We start from the raw sequence: 21,078 nt of genomic DNA, 5'->3' as shown, positions 1-21,078 counted from the left end.
AGCATACAAATGCTTTGAGGTATTTGAAATTAAATACCACTTTATAAATATATTCTACAATAAATCTACATTCAAGTGTTTTAGAGGTTATTACAGTGATGCATATCTCTGGCAGTTGTGGTGTTCCAGCAGCACACAACAGGACAGGATTCAGCTCTTCCGCCTTCAAAAAGCTATGTCAGTAGCCATCAAGCAATACCCGCTTAATGAAGAATCTCTGCTATCAGCAAGGCAAACTGTGTTACAGAGAACTGTAATAAACCCTGCGATTGGTGTGAATGGACAGAGAATGGAACAATGAGTGTAGAAGCACCAAAATAAGAGGCCAAATAAGAGGCCTGTGAGAACGGTATGTGTTGACAGCACCTAGATTAGCACATCCCAAAGCATCTATCTGCAGCTCCACAGGACACCCAGATCAGGAAACAAAGAACAGGGAGTACGTTCCTAATGATTCACAGAGGTGGGACAGGATGGAGAGACAAACTGCTGACAGCTCCTAACAGGTACAAAAAGGCACATCCTAAATAAGCACATAGTCACTGTGCTGAGAAGCAGCCAGAAGAAACAATGAGGATTAGATAGCTGATATCCCTTCACTCCCCTATCATCACAAGGAATCCTGGACAGACCACTTGTATATATGCATCTTGGTGCTTGCCAATATGTAGGTATGAGACAGACAAAATGAGCAAACTTGGTTTTATTTTAAAGCAAAAAATCACCTTCCCTCCTATAAAGTCTGGATTAGAGCTTTGCTAGGTCACTGCTATAACATTTCCTTGTTAGAAGAGTTTAGGCAGAATGATTCAACCTTGTTAAGGACAACTGTGCACCAGTCCTGTGCTATTTACATTTCTGTTCACCTTTAAAGATTCCATGGTAGACCACACCAAAACCAAATTCATACTCCAGAATAGTATTTAGCTTGAAATTAAACCCCTCAATTCAAGCACCTGCATGTGCATGAGATGTCCAAGTTCCTGTTACAGTCAGCAGCGAATAGTCAATATATCCAGAGGAGTACAATTCAGCTAAATTTACCCTAGAGCTGCCTAAGATACACGTTCTAGCACAATCTGCCTGTCCTCCAGCTGTCACACGTCTCCCAACGCACCCACCAGCTCATGGCATGCTGCAGATACCCTAGCTGTTCATTGCCACTTGAAACGTTTTACATTTAGGACTTTGAACCAGAGTAACAGATCAACAGGTTTTCTGACTAAGCTACACTGAACATAATATGAACTCACACCCCTTGTACACCTGTGGGCATGTTCTGACCTCCCCAACTTTCTGCATATAACATCCACATGTGGTCACATTTTATCAGCATAATACCCAACTGCCTCTGTATTCATTCTGCAACTTAGAGATGACACAATTCACTCCTGAATATAAAAGAATCACTTATAGAACAACAGCCTTTAGGTGAAGTTTCTGAATTTGCAATTAGAATTAAGAATATTCCCACTGTAATATTGAGCATGCTGAGTCGTCAGGCTTTCAAAAACAGTGGAAGGATAAACATGGCATGCCACATTCTAAATTACAGACAGAAGAAGAAAAGGTTTATTCCAGAAAGAAGGTGTGTTAAGAAAGAACTGTCTTCATATTTAGTGGCGATTCAAGGAATCGGAAACTGCTCAGAATTGCACCTAATTTTATCTTTACAAAAATCCTCACCTATAAGCTTGTTCTCCTTGACAAAGCATCTGAATTCTGCACCAGGGATTAGTTCACACCATTTGCGAAGAACAAGCTATAGAGGAAAAACAAATGACAAAGTATTGTTTCAGAAAGGTAGCAGGTAACTTTTTGTCAATGGGTATACCTTCTACAGTTTTGCTATAGTGGTATGATAACCTCTGAAGTTACTCTTGATACAAGAAAACCAAACAATCTTAATCTGCAGTTCACATAATCGTCTTAGCAAATACTTCAAAGCAATTAGACTTAATATTAATTTCATGGAATCACAGAATGGTTTTGGTCGGAAGGCACCTTTAAAGACCATCTAGTCCAAACCAGTTTAAAGGAGACAGGTTCAGACTGGACATAAGAAGAAACTTTTTTTTTCCACCGGTGAGGACTTTCAAGCATTAGAACAGCTCCCTCAGAGGTTGTGCAGCTTCCATCCATTGAGGTTTTCAGACTGGATTTGATAAAATGCCAAGCAATCCAATTTGATCTCATCGCTTTACCTGGCTTTGAGCATGAGGATAGACTAGAGACCTCCTGAGGCCCTTTCCCATCTTAAGTATCTTATAAATTCCATACAAAGTGGAAGATCATAACTGTGAAATTATTTATGAAACAACTTCAAAGTTACGCTCATGATAAAGCATGGAAAACAAAAAATCCTGCTGTACAACGCAACAAATCTGTCATGGAATTGGCAGAAAGTTGCTCCTAGTCAAAAGAGCTGATGAGCAGAATTAAATTTAACCAAAACAACCTTGATTCTGGTATACACCCAAGCAGAATTCTGTAACGCCTTTGAAGGCACAAACCAGGTAAAATAAGGACATGGGACAGAAATAGTAACCAAACTATTACAGTCGATAGGACAGACTACCTTGTAATTAAAGCAGATCACTGGCACTTTCTCAAGTCTCCGCATTACCTAAACTGATGCTTTCAGATAGGTCCATTATTTTGAGGGCCTAAATTACTGCTCATAGGTACTGGAAACTCCCAACACCTATCAGCTGCAGTGAAAAACCTCCATAATCAAAGGTGACATTCCTAACTACAGCGTAAACATGAAACTCTGTTTCAACTTTCAGATGTCCTGTATTTTTAAAGCACATTTAAGGTAGCGCTTTATTAAAAAACAAAACCAGGGCTCATTCACTTTTCTAAAAAGTGAAAATTTTAATTTAAGCCCACCGGATGATGACAAATGCTATATTTACATAAAAATTATTGAAACATGACTAGATGCTATCATAAAAGCGATAGCACCACATGAACACTTTATAGCACTGTTAATATCTACGTTGCTAACTTAACATTTTAATCTGGTAATGAGTACATGAAACAAGATATGATACAGCACTTCAGTTCAGGATGTCCCCAGCCACTACAGCTAGCTTCTCTCTTAGTAACCTCAGTTGTGATAGTCACAAGCAGCATACTATCAACAATATATGACTTTCAGCTACTGAACTTGTCCTTCCTGGCAAAAACCTGCCAGACACTAGCAAAAACTGCAAGGAAGCTTCAAAAGTCTGAACTTCAGCTCATCTGTGATCTGTAATTAAATGAACTCCTTATGACCTGTAGTGCTTAACCAGACTTCCCCACGCTGCCCAAGCAACACAACTAAAACAAACAAAACAAAGTTTATGGGCACATACCCAAGCACAAATGGCAGTCTGCCTGTGAGCAATTCACTTAAATTACCTAGAAATCATTCAAAGAGTCTTACCTCGTAGTCCAAGGAAGGATCTGGGGAATCATCAGTACAGTGAATAAATCTGGAAAAGTAAGGCACTGGCATCAAAATCTGCTTTTACATATAAGATTTTAGCTATAGTTAGAAAAATAACCCCAAACAGTGAATCACAAAAGCTACTGTTAAATTATCTCCAAGATACAGAAACCAAGTAAATTCAATACATCAATAACAAACCTCCTTTCAACAATTATTGGGGGGGGGGGGGGGGGGAATTACCTCTTTTCATCTAGTGTCATTTGGAAGCACTTAAATTTGGACAGGGACGTGGATAAAATGTGTTTTTTTATTGCTGAGGGTTTTTTTTGTTTGAATCAACAGTGCTGCTCCTTTCCTCTTTTTTGTTGTGTTGGCATAACGATTCTCAAAAGAACCAGATAAATTTGAGCAGTCCAATCTAGTTTCATAGCAGCATGTTTTCCCTAGTACTTTTAATGTTTAACTTCCTAAACCACACAAGAGAGACATCATCATGCCTTACAGCAGTTCATTTCCAAGAATAAGGGATGCAAAACAGCACCACTCAGCACTTCTGATTCCACAGCATGGTATCTTTCCAAATTAAGAGCCTCAAGAAATACTCTTACAAATCTCCTGAGACTGGGAATAAAGAAAACTATTTCCATAACTGCAAGTAGATGTCAAGGTTTTGTCCCTCATGAGTAGCTGACTCTGTGCATCACCTTTCAGGAACTATCAAGAATGGAGGCAGTTATACTCAAGGCAACTTCTATGTACCTTTTTGTCATTTTACAGCAAACCTTGCAATAAATCCTGTAACTTTCAAAGGGAATTCACAAAAGAACATGCATTTTCCTTCCAAGTGTACTCCCTGACCTTACTGGCAACAAATTACTTTGATGCACAGAACTGTGTAAAGGGTCCTTGCTAAGCAATCGTCTTAAATGGCAACATTGATACTATCTCTCTTTGGCACTGAACTTGGTTAAGCAATCCAAAAGTCTAACATCTCTAGCATAAGCATTGCATTTGTAAGAAATGGCTGCCCAGCCTTCAGTTTGAAGCAAGGAGCTATCGTAAAAGTTCATTCAGCATGCTGCCAGCAGAAATAAACTTCACACATTTTAGTTTAGACTTTAGTATCCACTACACGTAGAGAAGAAGGGCGATAGGCATGCCTTCCAAAAGTACTGTAATCAAACAGATCATATATATCTGTAAGCCTATGTAAACATATAACATCCTTCAACTACAGTTTACATTCCCTGCAATTTAAGATCTGGCAAGGCAACAGAAACAAACTCATGAGAGCTTGCAGTTGTGCTAGACTCAAAATTCCTCCCTTACTAGCATACATGCCTACCATGCTCAAGAAAATATCACACACACAAAACCCATCATAAACTCCACATTAAGAGGCAGCCAGCACATGGAGTTTTACAGTCCCTGCACACTACAACCTGTATTACCTCTCGCAGACTTCTGTATCAGAGATTGGGATACCTGCGCTCTGCTTCATTCCAGTAAGATGCAGTCTTTCCCAGTAGTCAAAAAACAGCTTTATGAACAATCAAAACTATTCCCTGCTCAATCCTCAAATATTTTGGGTGAGAGCTATGTGGGGAAAGTTATTTCCTCTTTCCTTTGCAAGTCAGAAAATGAAATCCTTGGGTGTCACCCCAAGCTACACAGACTGCTCAGGTATTGCTGCCACATCAAGCAAACAGGCAAAATGATGAATATAGAGGAAAATACTGAAAGATGCAACAATGTTTTTCTTGGGCCTTAATGACACAGGACTGAGTACAAATGAGGAAAAAATGGAAGAACGCAGCAAAAGACAAAATAAACTCAGGTTTTTGTAGTCTCATTTTCCTTCTAAGTATTATAATGAGTTTTTGTCAACAAAAAGATGTTACTACCACCCCCTTTTGAGGGGTAAATGTTCGGTAACTTGAGGCAGTTACAATTTTATATTTTTTACAAACTTACTGTAGCGTTAGTTGTTCGGAACCAGCTGAATTTGTCCACTACATATGGCCTTTTGAATATGAGAGGCAGAAGGCTAAGCAGGGCTGCTTTAATCTGCATCCTGTTCAGGTTTGGAGGTACTTGAAAGAACATTCAGAAAGACTTCAGGAACCCAAAACTGAGAGATATCTGGGCTCTCTTGTCTGAAGCCTTTGAAAATTGTCATTTTGAATACTACTAAGGGTGAAGGAATTAAACTCTGCTGCTTATAGGCCTGTGCTGTGGTCAACAGCTTGTTTACAGATTTATACCTAACACACCAACAAGAAAAGGATCAAGGTCTCTTTGTATGTAGCAGCTGTATGTTAATCTCCAAATTCATATACTTGACAACAGGACACACTACATGAAGCCATTACATGGTTCAGTTTTCAACATTGAGAAAAGCAATTTATAAGGAGATTTGTAAGACCTCCAGTACCTATCCTGCTAAGAGAGACAGGAATCTCATTTGCAAATCACTGACATTATTCTGTGGATAATAACCTATTATGAATATAATGAGAATTGTAAAAGTTATTCTGTACCTGACAGTTCCCCTGCTATCACCTCATAGTTTATTTTAAAACCTTAATTAAAAAAAATACCAAGGAGAAACTTCTAACAGCTTTTGAACTGCACCTTTATTTCTTGAATATTGAACTTTGCTGGAACTTTAAGGACTAAAAGACATAGGAAATTCATGCACTATTCAAAAGAGGATCTCGTACTACATTGTAAATTGCTAGTAAAAACGGAGATTCGAGTAAAACCTCAAGGAAAAAAAAAAAAAAAAAAATCAAAGCTCTCATTTTCCACATCCTCTCATGTGGAACTGCTTATCTCAAATAGGCTACACCAAAGTCTAAACCAACAGCTACCATTCCTGAAAACAAGGCATCCCAGGTGCCAAGTCACATCTTTATTGAGCCAACAGTGCCTCCTGTGTTCTTTTAGGAGCAGGAACAACAGGTTGCTGTTCTTTTAGGAACAACCAGCTGTTGTTCCTCCACATCTCAGAAAAACTTTACATTATCTTTATCATTTGTAATTCAGTATTTAGAAGCATTAAGTCTGGTATCAAAAATGTAGTCAGAATGCCAGCTTAAAAACAAAAAAACATCTGCTAGGTTTTGAAGTTAAACGTGCTTAGGAGCCTGATGGGCTAACCCTCACTTAAGAGCAGACTTTCTCAATTTCTCTCAGAAACAGGCACTTAAATTTTAACCAAGCCCTCTTATAAACATCTAAATTAAAAAATTGTATCTCCCCTCATGTTCCTTTGTATCTTGCACATTAATACATTTGGAAACTTTTCCTTGGCCCAGTGGGAGGTGTTTCACCTGCTCTGTTAACCCAATAGATATTTCTTACCTACTAAATGGGGCATAGAAGGTCCCTTCACTCTGTTTCCTGGGCTTAGGCAGCACTGAGTGGCTACTTTTAGACTCTAGACTTTAGGTGAAGTAATCACCTGTCTTAACCAGCTTCTCAAAAAGTTTTCAGGAATGAACTTCTGGAAGTCACAGGTCCATAGCACCAGCTAGTCCAATAAAATACTGAGAGTCAATTTACAACACTTAAGCGCACATCAGAAAACAGCCGTTCCTGCACTCAAATCATACTGCCCCTCTGTAAGAAGTTAAAGGGCAATCCCTGCAAAAGATGTTCTCTGCATTAGGTTGCTTTTCAACCAGGCTGAACTTACAGGACTTATTTGACATCTATGGTTGTGATTATTAAAAAACTGGAAAAATAAGAACATTTTAGCATTCAAAATCCCAACAGCAGGATCTGCAGATTTAACAGGAACAATCTCTGAAGTTTAACAAAATTTCCAAGGTTTATTAATCAGCATGATATAACATGCTTATCTTATAATTGAAAGGGCATTATCACATCATTAGAACTATTGCTAATATTTAGACCAGTCTTAAGGTGAGCAATCATGTCTTAACAGAATGTAGTCCACACATTCTAAAAATAAGAAAGAAAAATGTGTTCTAAACCAATACACTCAACAGGACTTTAAAAGCATTTTTGTTCAAAAGACAAGTTTGAATCATTTAACAAAAATCCCAATTAGAAATGGAATAGTTTTTTATCACATATCCACAACACTAAGTTTTTAAAACCTGGGAAGTTAAGGATCACACCACCCACAAGTTTTTTGTGAACTCAGCTAAGTAAAATGCAATGCTTGCTTTGAAGCAGAAACAACATTGACTACATTAACAAGTGTGTCGCTTTGAAGACTTTGTTAATTTATAAAAAATTAATAAGGAGCAAAGTTAACTCATTATTCTGAACTTTTCAACCAAACAGTGTCAACATCATGAGAGAATCCAAACATTTAAAATAGTCAAAGCTTATCTAGTCATGCTCAGTATATTTGCATTGAGGCCATATTTTTTAATGGTTTGTACTGAAGTATTGCATAGCTGAAGTTCTCCTGGAACTTGAGACAGTTGAGAATTACAGCAAGGGCAGTTCCCTGACTTGAACAATGTATGGATACCACATAAGCAGATAGGAAATGACAGAGGAAGGAGGAAGCAAAGAAAGCGGTGTGCCTTAAGTCCCACATCACTGGCAAAGCTGCATTAAGAAACAGATCTTCAAATTGTCTTTGCAAAATCTTTTCCATATTATGACCCATGAAGTGGATTTTTAAGTTAATACAGTTGAAGAAAAAAATCCAAAACAAAACAAAAAAAGGGTATACAATATTTCAGCTGTTACTTATGCAGGGCAAGAAACTTCTAGACCATACCAAGTATTAATGAAAGAAGCAGAAACATAGTGCATTTATCCCTTCTCCCTCTGATTAGTCAGTCCACGGGATTTGGCTGTATTATGTATCCAACTTCCGTTTGTTCAGCAGTTCAGGTTCTTATGCTAGCTACATTTTTAATTTCTGCTTGCTAAGGACTAGGGAACTGGCAGCTAATCAATAGTATAATTAAGGAAGACCACCATTCTGATTCAGCAATAATCATTTCACTGTTTGGATGGGGACATTTTGTACAAATAACTTAGCAGTTTAGAAATACCATGTACAGACTGGATAATAACACGTGCTTTTATCAAGTATAACATATTCCTAAAATACACATAGAGACCTAAGTGAATTTACACATTACACACATTCCCCTAGTCGTAACTACAACTTCCATTCAAATTCATGGAAACTCCAAGGCTGCACTGCCTGTATTAACTCTACCTTGCTAAAACAACAAAGCCTGTTCTGGGGAAAAAAAAAAACCAAACCCACTCATAACCCAAATTTATATCAACATTAGATAAATTTTATAGAAAGGGAAATAAATACAACACTTCTCAAATAAAACTTCACCTTAACCTTTAGATTAGGTGATGATCCCCCAGTCATGTCACAAGGTTGGCTTATTTACCACTCACTGAGCTGTACTATCTGGTGGTGCGTGCGGTCTTACCATACTAGAAAGAGTCTTAATGGATTGGACTATTGCAATTTGAGGTGTTATCTTTCTGCTAGAGGTTATTCCCTGACAGCAGGATCAGTAGAAGAAAGCGTGCCTGCTTCAGGCTGCACAGCCACTACTGTTCTTAGCCTGGTGTGAACTTAAGGTGAAATTACTGATGGTTCAAGTTAACACCCATGCTGTGAAATCTCACAACACAGGAGCCAGAGTGCGTTCATTGTCTCTACCAGTAAGTCAGCACTGCCTGCAGAGGGCAAGGTGAACAGCTGAGGCAGTAACTTTACCTCACAGAATCACAGAATCACTAGGTTGGAAAGGACCTTCAAGATCATCAAGTCCAACCATTAATCCAGCACCACCATGTTCCCTAAACCATGTCCTGAAGTGCCACATCCACACGTTTTTTGAACACTTCCAGAGATGGCGACTCCACCACCTCCCTCGGCAGCCTGTTCCAATGCTTGACCACTCTCGCAGTGAAGAAATTTTTCCTAATATCCAATCTAAACCTCCCCTGATGCAACTTGAGGCCATTTCCTCTTGTCCTATCGCTAGTTACTTGGGAGAAGAGACCAACACCCTCGTCGCCACAACCCCCTTTCAGGTAGTTGTAGAGAGCAATAAGGTCTCCCCTCAGCCTCCTCTTCTCCAGACTGAACAACCCCAGTTCCCTCAGCCGCTCCTCATAAGACTTGTGCTCCAGACCCCTCACCATCTTTGTTGCCCTTCTCTGGACATGCTCCAGCACCTCAACATCCTTCTTGTAGTGAGGGGCCCAAAACCGAACACAGTACTCGAGGTGCGGCCTCACCAGTGCCGAGTACAGGGGCACGATCACTTCCCGACTCCTGCTGGCCACACTATTGCTGATACAGGCCAGGACGCTGTTGGCCTTCTTGGCCACCTGGGCACACTGCTGGCTCATGTTCAGCCGGCTGTCAACCAGCACCCCCAGGTCCCCTTCCGCCAGGCTGCTCTCCAGCCACTCCTCCCCAAGCCTGTAGCGTTGCGTGGGGTTGTTGTGACCCAAGTGCAGGACCCAGCACTTGGCCTTATTACACCTCATACAGTTGACCTCTGCCCATCGATCCAGGCTGCCCAAATCCCTCTGCAGAGCCCTCCTACCCTCCAGCAGATCAACACTCCCACCCAACTTGGTGTCATCTGCAAACTTACTGAGGGAGCACTCGATCCCCTCATCCAGATCATCTATAAAGATATTGAACAAGACCGGCCCCAGAACCGAGCCCTGGGGAACACCGCTTGTGACCAGCCGTCAGCTGGATTTAACATCGTTCACCACAACTCTCTGGGCTCGGCCATCCAGCCAGTTCCTCACCCAGAGAAGAGTAAACGTGTCTAAGCCACGAGCCACCAATTTCTCCAGGAGAATGCTGTGGGAGACACTGTTAAAGGCTTTACTAAAGTCCAGGTAGACAACGTCCACAGCCTTTCCCTCATCCACTAGGCAGGTCACCTGGTCATAGAAGGAGATCAGGTTGGTCAAGCAGGACCTGCCTTTCATGAACCCATGCTGGCTGGGCCTGATCCCTTGGTTGTCTTGCACATGCCCTGTGCGCACTCTCAAGACCAACCGCTCCATAATCTTCCCCGGTACAGAGGTCAGGCTGACAGGCCTGTAGTTCCCAGGATCCTCTTTCCGGCCTTTCTTGTAGACGGGCGTCACATTGGCAAGCCTCCAGTCTTCCGGGACCTCCCCTGTTGACCAGGACTGCTGATAAATGATGGAGAGTGGCTTGGCAAGCTCCTCCGCCAGCTCTCTCAGTACTCTCGGGTGGATCCCATCAGGCCCCATAGACTTGTGGGTGTCCAGGTGGTTTAGCATGTCCTTGACTGCTTCCTCCTGGATTATGAGGAGTACATTGTGCTCTCCATCCCCGTCTTCCAGCTCAGGGGGCTGAATATCCTGAGGATACCTGGACTGGCTATTAAAGACTGAGGCAAAGAAGGCATTAAGTACCTAAGCCTTGTCCTCGTCCTTGGAGACAATGTTCCCCGCCATATCCAGTAGGGGATGGAGATTCTCCTTGCCTCTCTTTTTGTTGTTAATATATTTGTAAAAACACTTTTTATTATCCTTTACGACTGTAGCCAGACTGAGCTCTAGCTGGGCTTTTGCCTTTCTAATTTTGTCCCTGCTTGACCTAACGAGATCCTTGTACTCTTCGTGAGTTGCCTGCCCCTTCTTCCAGAGGTGATAAACTCTCCTCTTTTCCCTGAGTCCCAGCAAAATCTCCCTGTTCAGCCAGGCCGGTCGCCTTCCCCGCCAGCCCTTCTTACGGCACATGGGGACCGCCTGCTCCTGCGCCTTTAAGATTTCCTTCTTGAAGACTGTCCAGCCTTCCTGGACCCCTTTGTCCTTCAGGACTGTCTCCCAAGGGACTCTCTCAATCAATGACCTGAACAGGCCAAAGTCTGCCCTCCGGAAGTCCATGATAGCAGTTTTGCTGACCCTGCTCCTTACTTCACTCACAACTGAGAATTCTATCATGTCGTGGTCGCTAAGCCCAAGACGGCCTCCGACCACCACATCTCTCACCAGTCCTTCTCTGTTTGTAAACAGCAGGTCCAGTAAGGCACCTCCCCTGGTGGGCTCACTCACGAGCTGCGTCAGGAAGCTATCCTCCACACACTCCAGGAACCTCCCAGATTGTTTCCTCTCTGCCGTGTTATACTTCCAGCAGATGTCCAGTAGGTTGAAGTCCCCCACAAGAACAAGGGCCAGCGAATGTGAGACTTCTGCCAGTCGCTTATAGAATGTCTCATCTGTCTCTTCATCCTGGTTGGGTGGTCTGTAACAGACTCCCAGCAGGATATCTGCCTCATTGGCCTTCCCCCTCATTCTTACCCACAAGCACTCTACTTGGTCTTCACAGTCTTTAATTTCTATGCAATCAAAACACTCCCTAACATACAGAGCCACCACACTGCCTCTCCTTCCCTGCTTATCCATTCAGAAGAGCTTATAGCCATCCATTGCAGCACTCCAGTCATGAGAAGCATCCCACCATGTTTCTGTGATGGCAACTACGTCATAGCTGTCCTGCTGCACAATGGCTTCCAGCTCCTCCTGACACGACATAAAAACCTGACCAAAATGCACCGATTCCAGCCTCAGTGAAGGTGGTTGAACCAACTCATTCTACCATACAAATGGCACAAACACACAAACAGAGTTGCCACGTCTTCTATATCAAGTGATGCTTACTAAACACTTAATTGTGTCCCAAACTCACTAGAAAGCGATTAACCAAACAGGAATTCTCCAAGGAGCTCAGGGTACTTTTTGCTGAACCTCTTTATACATGAGGATACTAGAATACAAAAAATGCATTATTTAAAGTTCACAAAGGGCTTGATAAAAAGTGTACAGTTCTTTTTGGATCCACAAGTCAGTCCTGAAAGAAGGTTACAACAAAGGACAAACTAAATTTTAGTGTTCAGCCCATTGAATACTGAACCGTCCTCGAGACACCTGGCCCAGTCCCTTAGCCTCCCATTAGGGGAAAACCATGAAAAAAAAGCTCCTTAGTAAGGCACCAAAGTCTCCTGAGAATTACTATTTACTCACCTCTGGAATGTGAACTATAGATTTCTCATCTCCCCCATCACTTTCATTCTCTATGATCCCAGAATCACAAATTCTCAATGCTCACAGTTGCTTCCCTAGTCCAACATACTTTTTAAACTGTCTTCTCACTCCAGCATCATCTCCCCTCCTTCTCAGTCTCTTGTCCTGCACTTCATAATATTGTAGGTTACACATAATGTAAAGCCTAGCGTCAGAATTGGACTGATAGTGCTGCTAACACTCCATAAATGCAGAGATAAGGATGCTGCTACCTGTAATTTTTTTAATGTACCAACAAACTGGGGGAAGAGAGCGTTCATTAGTCACAGGAATAAAAAGAAGGCGGCAGTTGCACAGCATTAATGCAACTGGTTTCACATTTTAGACAAGACAATTCTTATCGGGTCATAAGCTACTATGCTTGGTAACCCTCTATAAAGCACCTAGAACAAGTGCCCTGCATTTGACTGAGTCTCCTAAATATTGAAGTAATATAAATAAGCACTGAATAATTACTGGAAAGCAATCTCACAGATTCCAAGCCATGGATTGCCCTTTTTCTTCAAAATTCTGCTTTTCTGAAAAAAATAATAGTAATAATAGAAACAAGAACATTAAATTCCAATAATTTTCTTTCAGAAAAATGCTGTGTTTTAGAAATGAGTGACATTAATCAGATGCAGGTACTACAGGAGGAAACTGTTCCTCTACAATTAAGCACTCTCTTCATGTGAGCAGATGAAATAAATCCCAAGCACATCGTATTTGTAATTTTATCTGTAACTATTATCCCTAGTCACAGCTCCTGCAGTGCATTTCTTCAAGAGCTACAAGAACTTAGGTTCAGAATGAGCTTTAGGAATACATTAGCAGAAGTCTCAGGCATCTTCCAGGCAGACACACAAACTTCAACAGCTTTAAAATTTGAAAGGGACATGGTAAAGTCATGCTGTATTACCATGAGAAGTGGCAACAATAAGGTAGATAGTGAATAGGAAATGCCAACAAGGGTGGGAAGGCAAAAACACCCCCAAGATTAAAATATCACCTTGAAAGCAACTCCATAAAAATGGTCTTAATCCGTAGCATCATTTCACATGTACCACTTCAATATGTCTTCCTTTTTCCCCCACTCATTTGCATATTAAAAGCAAAAGACTTACTATAAGAAATAAATGGAGGCTGCTCCTCTCTAGTCGACTGAAGTGAGGTAAACAATTCTGGTTTACTAGGAAAGACTCACTCACAGTAAGTAACAATGAAGATAATTTGCCTCACAATTCTCTGCACTAAATTGCACCTGGCATTTATTTTTGCATGGTGGAGGGAGACAAAGAAGGAGGGAAGGGGTGGAGGAGCTTCAAAGAACAACTAACTTATTCCTGTATCTGAAGCTTATATTACTGTACCTGAACAACTTCTAAACATGAATATGTATTTTCATATCAGATATTTATCATTTCAAAAGAACTGAAAAGCTACCTTCAGAGGTTTGGTCTTTTTTTTTTTTGACTGGGTATAAATAAGATTGTCTCCTAGAAATCTACTTACGGTTGAGTGAGGTCACGAGTAATGAAGTCTGAACTCTTGAAAAGGAGGAAGATGTCACTGAGCGCTTTACATTTCAGAGAGCTGTTCATTGCTATCCAGTAGGCATCCTAAACAAAAAAGATTATCCGAAAATGCACCTTTACTAGCAGGAAGAAGTGTACGCTGTATCTATCGGCACTAAATATTATGCAACATTTGAAATACATGCAGAAAATTATTTTTTTATTTTGAGGAAAACTTCAACAAGAGACACAATAGTTATTGCTTTTCTTACGAATACTCTGTTGAAAGCAGAACAAATCCATTTAAAAAACCTGTTTTTGCCTTACTGCTTCCAGGCACTTTCTTGGAAGGCTTGATTGAACACAAGTTTCCCTTGAGAATATGATACAAAAACATTTGGATGCACCCATCCTGAACATTAAGTACCTAAAAATAACTAGAGCGAAGTTTATGGCTTTTTCAAGAAACATGACGTTTTTATCTTTATCCCAGGCAACTGGTTTTCAGCTAGTATCCTAAATGAGAAGAGTCTCACCATCATACTGTTATCTGTGACAAGGATACGGGGTTCTGTGTAAGACAGTGCTGTCTTGCATCAGCCTCACCAAACAGTGCACCATCTAGCTCTAATCCACCAGAACAGGTTGCTGTATCATACCTCACTAGTATCTTGTCTATCACTTCTTCCTTTATCAGAACCACTAGCGTCTTCTACTTTCCATTGCGTTAAGATAAAACAAAAAAAAAATTCTTACGATAACATCCATTATAAGTTTTGGGAGTCAGCATTCTTACCCTTGGAGCACTCCAGTTAAGTTTAGGAAAAACACTACCACCCAAGGAGCTTATTGCTTCTTGAACTTTAGCTGTAAACTCAGGAAATTCTGGTGCCTGAACATAGAACAACAACAACAAAAATATCAATTTCAATACATTTAATGGCAAAGTGCATCCATCTTCTAAATACCATTAGAAATACACATTGCAGAAGGAATACACTTGTCCAAAAATCAGGAACGAGACCCCACAAAAATAATGCATTTGTAGACAGAAGTCGCTTAAGAATCAACTCCGACATTCTTTCAGAGAAAATTGAAAATACGTTTTCAGTTCTCACTCTCATTACTAGCAAGCTTCCATGAACTTCAGCAGAAAACCTGAAATTTCATAACGTTCATCATGAAAGCTGCAACAGCTGGTAAACGTGCAAGTCAAATAGACAAACCTTAAATACATACTTTTGTTTTCTACCTGATGGTAGACTATTGTATACAAATAAGATCTGAGAAGATTTAAAAACAAACAAACTTTCAAAAATAGCTTCTTTAGAATGAAACATCTCCTTAACAAATCTAAAATACAAATACTGTAGCATTCTGTCAAAGTACTGAAAGGTAGAAAGAGATCAGCTCTGTTTTTTAACAGTTCTCTAGTTGCATTTAAGAGTACAATAAGAAAGCAAAAGTAAATAAATCAATTAATAGGCAATTTGAGTGACAGCTCCTCATTTAAGCTTTAGTTTTACAAAATGTTGTTAGTAATACTTTAAGTAATCAGCTCTTAAATTAGGTCTTAAACTAGCTCCTTAACAATATATTGCATCAAAATAGAGGACAACACTGCAAAGGCATGGGTTGGACTAGGAAACCTTATCTTGTAAAGAACATTGTCAATAGTGCAAACATAAAATAGAGAAAAAAAAATCAGGATGCTATAAACTCCACTCTGACTGTGGTGCAACAGGAAAAAAGCCCACAAATTTAATCAAACAGATTTAAAATAGTATGAAAGGATTTCAGACATGTGTCAAGGATTTTCCACGTAATAGGATTTACAGCAAAAAGTATATAAGAACACTATTTCTGCTTGAATATTTTTAAACTCAACTCAAAGAGCTTCTAGACTAGAGCTAACTGATGTCTCTAAAACAAAGTCCTCACAGCCACACAAGTGATCAAACAAACTTTATACATTATGGCATCTCCTTTCTGCAGCACCCTGAAATGCAGACACTTAAAAAAAAAAAAACTCACTTTTTAGCGCAGTGACCTAGACTGAACTTCAAACATTACTGCTCCCTGAGACAAGAAACCAATACAGAATTATAACCTGGGATTTATTGTCAGTAAAATACAAATGCCTCAGGCTGACCGAGAATGCAGAACAGCAGTCTCCAGTCTGTCCCACTATTCTTTAGACATTACATTCCCTAGTGTCTCCCTGCTCAGCTTCCACATCGCTACTTAATCCATTCTTATCTCTTGCGGTAGCTCCAGGTGCAGCTCCCCATCCTTCTGCATTCTACACAGGCTGTTTCTTCACTCTCTCCATCACTGTCAAAGCGGCAACAGGCAACACTTAAAAGCACAGAATACTATTTCCATTCACTCAGTGGCCTCAGAGGACCCCCCAGTTTTCAGGTAAAAAAAGCACATTTGCCATGGATGGAGTCCTCAGTGCAATCATCTACCAAATTTACAAGATGGTAAAGAGCACATTGTGAAATTCTACTTTTACAGACTCTTTCTTTGACCAAATGGAGGTGTATTTTTGTAGGAACTAGCCATGGGCACAAACCATGTTCATTATTAACCACTTTCAAAGTTCCAGGTTTAGCAAAAGACAAAGCCCTGCCAGTGTCCGCACAATAGCCACCTTGGAGGCCAAAAGACCCCTCCTCTTCAGCTTTTATTGCTGAGCAAGATGTATATGGTACAGAATATCCCTTAAAACAATCTGGGTCAGCTGTCCTGGCTTTGTCCCCCTCTCCTTCTCTTGCCTATCCCTAGCCTGGTCACTGAGGAGGGGCATGGGGCAGACTGGGAAAAGAGAAAGCCTTGACACTATGCATGCACTGTTCAGCAATAGCTGAAACTTAACTCCATCCCAGCCAGCCCCAGTAAAACGTTAGCTGTAAAGCTGCAATTCCCTACAGAGTACACAATTCTCACCCAGCTAAACTGAAATCACTTGGCCTATACCTTTCTGATGGGTATCATACCTCTTGATTATGCATTTCCTTACTGTGTTGTACACAACCTGATTCAGAAGCCTGATATTATTTGTTTAGCTACATTAACATGAGCTTCGCAAAAGACGGATACCAAAATCCCTGTTCTGAACAATTTACAATCTAAGGCATCTACTTTATCAAAGCTTAGATATCTGAACCGAAGCTATTGATGTGTGCAAATTTGGCATGTATTAGTTTTAAAATCTAGGCTATAAATCCTGTGCTAGCACATCCGCAACTCAAAGCAGGGGCTGTGTTTTTATTGCACCTAACCTAATGTAAGCAATTCAACACTAGGTTGAACATTAGGGAGCTAACAGGACTGAAGTAAGAGTATCAATGGCAAACAAGGCACAAGTGTATTAACCCTGACAATGATAGGGCAACAGCAAGTTTCAAAAAAGATCTAAAAAAAAAAAAAAAAATCAAGGAAGCCTGGTTCGTATCCATCATGATCCTGTTCTAAGACAAGCACAGTGAAAGGAGAGTATAAAAACAGAAAAAGAATTAAAAAAAAGATGATAGAAAGAAATGTACGTCGGAGGAAATAATGGCAAAGGTGTAAGAGAAGAGCTGTGAAAATTGAGCTGCAGGTGCTTCGTTTCTTCTGCAGCCAGTATGATTAAGTAATTGGGAGATATTCAAAGTGGTGAAAATGAGAGACAGCTATATTTAGAGCCATACTTCAGTTCATTTCCTATAGTCTAACAAGTGTGTGACTGTTGGGGATGAAGAAAAGCAATTTATTTTTAGTTAAATAAAATTAAGCCAGCAAAACCTTAAAGTTACAGACATCTACACTGCCATCCGTCTAGATTGGTCTGAAAAATGTTAAATACAGCAACTGGCAACAAGTTTATGTCACAAGGTTGCAGAAAGGATACTGCTAACAAGCCCTCATATTAGGCTTTTACAGGACCTTACCTTAAGTGTTGTAGTATTCTCATCATCCGACCACTGTTAAAAAAAAGAACAAATCAGAAGTCACTGATTTCCCAAGACATCCTTCATAATTTATGAGAACATTAGAATTCATACAGCTTCCTACAACACGTAGATCAAATCATTGCCCTGGAGCTCCTGTAGCATAACATCATCATCCTCAAATTATTACAGCTGTAAACTAAGACAGGAAATATACTGTATATTCAGCAGAAGTAGTATTCTAAAGTATGGATAAAAGATGACACCTATATATTTTAATTGTGTTTTATATCACAAACTCGGACATTTCAGAACTCAGAGTCCTCTCTGTCTAAAGCTTGTCTCCAGCCCCAGCAATTCCATCCTTAGACCCATGATCCATTAGTTTCACTTATATTTCTTTTTCATCTCCTTTTTATACCTTCTGTCACCTTGCACTTACAACATTTTTCAGCGTTGTTCTTCTAGAACATCCTTCTGAGCTATTATGGCCTCAGAAACTTCCACTGTTTCTTGAAATAACTCCTCCAAATAGCTCCCTTTAGTTTTTCAGGACGTGAAACAACATCAAGTTCAATTCTGACATCCTTCAGCATTCCCTACTCACTATTACAAATTAAATTACCAAGAAATAAAAAAAAAATTAAAAGTCTTCTGTGGAAGAGGATAGAGCCATTTTAAACTTTCCCTGATGTCATCATATAAATAAAGTTTTAAAGCTTTCCAAGGCAACTACCACGTGATTATATTTTTGTGAAGTACTCTCCTCACCTATAAATTATGCAGAAAAGGTTACACATTCATATTTTTCTCAAGGGACTTGACATTAAGTTGCATTTTATACTGACCTGTATTTCCTCTGCATCGTCACTCCCCTCCTGAGCATGACTTGGTGGATCTTCTCTAAAACAAAAAGGTAGCAAGAAAAAAAAAAAAATCAAGAATTCTGGTTTGATTTGACCATATACATTACATTTCCACAGCATCTACCAGCTGTTGATGTCAAAATGTTTTCGTAAGATTAAGCCTCAAAACCCTTGGCAGAAAAAACTCAGAACAAGCCAGTAGAGAAAATTGAAGACCAAACACCCTGGCATTACACTTGGGCCCTACTCAAAACGCTTTGTTTCTTTCAAATTAGCAGATCACTTCCTGCTCTGAAAACACCATAATCAAAGCTTTTCAACACCCTATTAATCATTCTTTTTCAACTTTACTCTCACAGAAGCACAGATTAAACAATTTTTTTTAAAGCTATTCAATTTAAATTACGCTTTGCCTCCATACTCCTTTTCCAAGTAAAAATTTATAAAATTTGAGTTTCATATGTTGACCTGTGAATTTCTGGTTCTGAAAAGAAAATGTCCTCACACTCCACACACAGAAAAGAAGATCCTATGGAAAGTGGATATACAGACATCTTCCTGCTTCGGCAGCGGGGTTGGACCAGATGATCTTCAGAGGACCCTTCCAACCCCATTCATCATTCTGTGATTCTTCCTGAAAAGTTCCTTTTTGTACACAGGTGAGATCTGCTGTTGTACACATTAGCACATTTGGAAGAAAGCACTTGATTGCAAATATTCCCTTGAAGTTTCAGGTGACTTTTGAAGTTCTTTAGCCAACATAATGGAGTGTGACAATCTTAAAAGGAGAAGACCAAGCTCTTGAAAAAGACTTTTTCACAGCAAGTCAGTGTAGCAAACAGAGTAAATTAAAATGTATTCCCCTGCAGCTAAGTGCTGTTAGCCAAAAGTCAACTCTTCAACAAACTAAGTCTCTGCAGCCCCTTAATGCACTTCCATAGAGACTAAACTATCAATTCAGTTTTTGAGATCCAGAGGCCAGATACCAGTTCACTGAAGATTAAAAGTGATCTTGGCCTTGACTGCAAGAAGATCACATTCACTTCTAGCTAAGAAAGTTTAAATTTAGAGAAAAACTGGTTTCTAAAAGGGAGTTAAATTGGAAATATCTTTTAAAGTATAATTAAAGTCAATTATACAGCTGTCCATTATTCCACTGAAAACAGCAGAAATTGTTTGTATAACTGTCCTGGTTTTGGCTGGAATGGAGTTGTTTTTTCTTCCGGATAGCTGCTATAGTTCTGTGCTTTGGAGTTGGTGTGAGAATAATGTTGATAACACACTGAAGTTTTTAGTTGTGGCTAAGTAGTTGCAGCGCTTAGACTAAGTCAAGGACTTTTCAGATTCCCATGCTCTGCCAGTAAGGAGGTGCACAAGAAGCTGGGAGAGGGCACAGCTGGGACAGCTGACCGAGACTGGCCAAGGAGATATACCTTACCATACAATGTCATGCCCAGAACATCAACTGGAGTTAGCTGGGGGGCGGGAATCGCTGCTCAGGGACAGGCTATCAATCAGCAGGCAGCAATTGCTGCACCGGGCATCACCTGTTCTTGTACATTCCTTTGTCAGTAGTATTATTATTGTTATCCTTGTTTCCTCCTCTCTTGTCCTATTAAACTGTTTTTATCTGAACCCATGGGGTTTTTTCCAATTCTCTCCCCCATCCCACTGGAGCAGGGGGAGCTGAGCGAGCAGCTGTGTGGTACTTAATTGCTGGCTGGGGCTAAACCATGACAATAACATAGCTGTAAAGTCAAATCCTCAGTTTCAGCTTTTCTGAAGGCTGATTAAAAAATAAATGGCTGCTGCTAAATGAGTTACACAATTCTGCAGAAGCAGGTAACAGTATTTCTTCAATAATAAGATTATGCAAAATGGCCTAAAAAACAATTCTTATTTCTGGATACCTCTTATAAAAAAAATAATTTTAAAACTAAGAAAGACCTTTCATCTTTACAAGATGTTTAAACAGCTTCAATTTTATATAAATTGAATCCTGAGAAACTAGACACAGCTCCGTCATCCTCACAGTCTAATTAGTTGCTATGTGAGAGGCAAACTACCAGTTAGGAAATGATGGAGTATGGACTGATTTCTGAGTCTGGTCGTTACTAAGATGTATGTGTGCAATAATCATTTTACAAGGAAGCCATACAGTGAGATTCCCAGCAGAAAACAAAGAAGGCGGCCTGGGTTCTTACCAACTGTTTCTCATATCTATCCGCCTCATT

At 40.0% G+C, this 21,078-nt stretch overlaps 1 protein-coding gene across 1 annotated transcript in view; it reads right to left on the bottom strand.

Moving 5' to 3' along the window:
* CDC123 (cell division cycle 123) overlaps nt 1-21,078 on the bottom strand; it is a gene marked incomplete at its 3' end in the record, with an annotated part of 36,245 nt that overhangs the window by 13,241 nt on the left and 1,926 nt on the right. The window contains exons 3-8 of the mRNA XM_082014412.1: nt 18,827-18,881; nt 17,979-18,011; nt 14,837-14,932; nt 14,039-14,145; nt 3,434-3,482; nt 1,687-1,762 (exon numbers count right to left, since the gene is read on the bottom strand). Coding sequence (XP_081870538.1) covers nt 1,687-1,762; nt 3,434-3,482; nt 14,039-14,145; nt 14,837-14,932; nt 17,979-18,011; nt 18,827-18,881 — 416 coding nt within the window. The remainder of the gene's footprint in view (nt 1-1,686; nt 1,763-3,433; nt 3,483-14,038; nt 14,146-14,836; nt 14,933-17,978; nt 18,012-18,826; nt 18,882-21,078) is intronic.

This window comes from Phaethon aethereus (assembly GCF_964289735.1).
Source record: "Phaethon aethereus genome assembly, chromosome: 1".
Lineage (NCBI taxonomy): Eukaryota > Metazoa > Chordata > Aves > Phaethontiformes > Phaethontidae > Phaethon > Phaethon aethereus.
Note: the sequence above shows the minus strand (reverse complement) of the source record. Positions and strands in the feature narration are given on the sequence as shown.